Here is a 3,864-nt window from a genome sequence, read left to right as displayed (position 1 = left end):
ATAGGGGAGCTCTGGTTACCTAGGGGCAAGAAACTGAACTGCAATCCTGAAGGCACACGGTTCAAGGCCACCAGCTGCTCCATGGTAGGATGGGCGATCTCCTCCCATGCAATTGATGGCCTCTGAAAACCCACTGGCGGGTCAGCTGTGGGTCAGTTCCGACGCTACAGTCCACAACAACCACCACAAATCTCTAAACAAGCAGTCATCTGATAGAATTACCATTCATTGAAAAGAAAAGTTACAGGCTTTCTTCCCATAATATTAAAGCAAACGTTTTTATTAAGCATTTATTACATATTAGGAACCTCTCTGATCAAATCAGATCTGACTGGTACAGGAGGAGATTGCCCCTCGTTCTCCAACAGAGTATCTGGTGGATTTGAACCATGCGCCTCTGGGATTGCAGTGCAGCTTCTTGCCACTAGGCCACCAGAGCTCCCTGATGCATTTGACTCTTGTACAGTCTTCTTTCTGAGTTATGTACTGCTGTTGTTGTTGTTAGCCTAACGTTGTCAATTTTTTAGCCATTACCTTAGCCCCCTCTGGCCTCCAACTACCTTAATTGTGAACACAAGATCTCACAAATCTGCTTGGTCTCACACTCAGCAACAGCTGGAGGCTCAATATAGAGAGAGTGCTCTCCACGCTGGGGGTTGTGTCAAAACACCAACTCAGGAGCAGCAGTGCTTCTGTGTTTAAGGATCTCACTGCATCCAGCCTGGCCCGTTGCTCACCAGTTTCTAAAAAAAACCCACCAAAACCCGGCCTGCATACCTACAGTTTTGTGAATCGTTCCCCTGATGGGTCTGAGGGAGGACCTTCCAGCAAATCATGGAACCCGCAGGCCATAGGGGAATGGCCGGACTGAGCCACAGACAGATTGTAGAAAGTATGGGCTTAGACAGCTGGTTAAGCATTTGATATTATGTTGCTCTGAGGCTTCTGGTTAATACTGTGCTATTAATCTCAGCACATAGTATAATAAAGACAGAACACACCCATGTGCTGAGACTGGTGGGTCCTTCCAGGAAGTCGTGGGTCTGGACATAATGCTGGGGACCACTAAGTGCTGGTTTCGGCAATGGTATATTCAGGGAGAAAAAATGAAACAACAAACTTGCCATGTCCCTTGCCAATCTCACTCTGCCTGCCAACTCCATGACTTGTGTGTTAATTTGTTGTGCTGTGGTGTCTTACATGTTGCTGCAATGCTGGAAGCCATGCTATCAGTATTTCACATATCAGTAGGGCTGCGTCGGGCAGATAGGCTTGAGAGAGCTCCAGAGTAACTCAGACTAGAAGAAAAAAGGCTGGCAATCTAATTGCATAAAACAATTAACAAATTAAGGATCACAGCAGCTAGGAAATTAAAAGACTAATTGCATTGGGAAAGTTTGTTGTCAGAGACCTCTTCAAACTACCTAAGAGCAACGATGTCAGTCTGGAGACTAAGGTGCACCTGATATAGGCCATGGCTGTGCAATCACTTGCTATACATCAGAGAGCTGGACAGTGACTAGGGACGATAGAAAGAGAATTGATGCCTTTGAGCTGTGGTGCTGGAGAAGAATATTGAATATACCATGGACTGCTAGGAGAATAGTTTCATCCTGAAGAGGGTGAAACCAGGCTGCTCCTTGGAGTCAAGGATTCTGAAGCTTCATCTAACATAATTTGGACATAGTACAAGGTGGGACCAGTCCTTGGAGAGGGACGTCATGCTTGGGAGGGTGGAGGGACAGCACAGGAGAGGAAGATCCTCAATGAGGTGAATTGATTCAGTGACTGGGGTAGTTGGGGTAGGTGTGTGGGAGACAGTGAGATTGGAACAGGATAGAGCAGGGTTTAGGGCTGTTGTACATACGGTCGCTATGAGTCACAGGCGACTCGACAACACATAACAACAACAAAGTAACACAACAGAATATTGCCGGATCTAGGGCCTGAAGTTGAGCCCTCCCAAGTGACTCGGTGTTAAGAAATTGTGCAGCCAACTCAAAGGCATATGGTTTGAATCCACCAGCTTCTCTGTGGGATAAAGATGGACTATCTCCTCCCTTATAATTTATAGCCTCTTAAAACCTGCTGAAGGTTCAACTTCAGGTTCCAACTTAATGGTACATAAGAACAGCAAAAGTTGGAAGGCTTTAAACATGCACAGTACATATACATAAACATAAACGCATAAGGCTGTAAACATGCACATATTGCAATAATGGGCTCTTGCCACAGGACTGGCTCGATTATACATGGAGGTCCTATGAGTTGTAGCCAATTTGGTGACAGCTAACAACTAACATGTTGTTATCCACTTACTCTCCAGGCCCTGAAAGGGCAGAAATGTCACCTTCAGTAGACCTTTAAATTAAACAGAAATACATGTACCCCAATGTACATAGCAGCATTATTCACCATTGCGAGAATATAGAAATAGCCCAAATGTCCAATCATGATTGAATGAATTAAGAAATTATGTTACATTCACCCGATGGAATACTACGCAGCACTCAGTAGCGATGATTTTGTAAATTATTGCCTACCTTGAAAGGGACTGGAGAACATTATGCTAAGTAAACTAACCCAGTCCCAAAAAACAAATATTGTATAAGACCATTATTGTAGAAAGTGTATGAGGAACCAAGGGGTGGGAAGGGTGGAAGCAGAGGGGTGAGGAAGGGCAGCAGGGGTGTGTGTGTGTGTGTGTGTGTGTGTGTGTGTAATCATAGGGTGGCATAATTTGAAGGGGATGTGGTGAAGGAGATAGGAAAGATCTGGTGTGAAAAAAAATGTATTTAAACTTTGTAAATAAACTAGATAAAAACATTTAAAAAACCCAGTGCAACTGAAAAAAAAACCAAACAAACCCAAAAGCCTAAACAGAAATATATCTGTAACCTTCAAGCACTCCCGGATTCTAAGACAGTAAACCACGCTGGGGTGTGATGCAAGGCAGTCGGCTTAAATCACTCACTAGGAGTTGCTAGTCTGTGCTGGGCTTATGGTGGGTCTGGTGGCAGCCAAACTACTTATGATGGACGTGGACTTATTATGGCCATGAGCGTTTTAGGATTGTTTACGCATGCTTTACATTTTAAATGCTGAAGCTGTAAATGCTAAAATCATTAATGTGACCACAGAAGGCCACGCTAGGAGGAGGTATAGCTTAGCTTGAAGGCAAATTAGTGTTTGACAGCTCCACCGACGGCTGTGTCTTGGAATGAAACGTGTAAGTGAGGAAACAAAGAGGGGGCTCTCTGCTCATGAGCAGACGTCTGTCATCTGCAGCGAGGGGAAAGTCCTCTTACCGAGAGCTGTAAAGGCTTCCTTATCCAAAGCACAGTTGCTGAGTAGTAAAGACTTCAAAGCTGGTAAAACCCGGAGCCTGCCCAGTAGGTGCTCTGAAGACCCACCTATCTTTCTGTTGGCTGATAGATCCAGTTCTTGAAGATTCGAGAGTAAGGGAATAACATGGGCTGTAAAAGAACACACGATGGCCTGTTGGAGACACCATCTCACCACGTTCCGCCACCACTGGGTCCTTGGTCTCTTCAATCTGACCCCTACTCACCTCTTAGCCTCTCATAAGCCACAGAGATCAGCCACTTTCCCAGGAAGCATCTGTCCTTCTCTACTGCCAAGCATCTTTCTAAACCAGAAGTTAAAGGCAAAGACTTTGGAGACAGATAAACCTGGGTTCTAATCCTGGCTCTACTGTTAAAAACTGTGTGATTTTGGACTAATAACTTTTCTGAATGTTGAGTTTTCCCATGCATATTAACTTCTGGGGTCATTTGGAAGACAAAATTACTTGGTATATGTATTTAGTAGACCATATTAATGGAATATATTTATTCTTCAATT

At 44.3% G+C, this 3,864-nt stretch overlaps 1 protein-coding gene across 1 annotated transcript in view; it reads right to left on the bottom strand.

Annotated features, from left to right (window-relative positions):
• The window catches only part of LRRC31 (leucine rich repeat containing 31), a 28,202-nt gene that overhangs the window by 7,525 nt on the left and 16,813 nt on the right, over window positions 1–3,864 (bottom strand). The window contains 1 exon segment of the mRNA XM_006903728.1: window positions 3,309–3,476. Coding sequence (XP_006903790.1) covers window positions 3,309–3,476 — 168 coding nt within the window.

This window comes from Elephantulus edwardii, unplaced genomic scaffold, assembly GCF_000299155.1.
Source record: "Elephantulus edwardii isolate Elephantulus edwardi_28Jun2011 unplaced genomic scaffold, EleEdw1.0 scaffold00088, whole genome shotgun sequence".
Lineage (NCBI taxonomy): Eukaryota > Metazoa > Chordata > Mammalia > Macroscelidea > Macroscelididae > Elephantulus > Elephantulus edwardii.
This window is presented reverse-complemented; position numbering and strand designations above follow the sequence as displayed.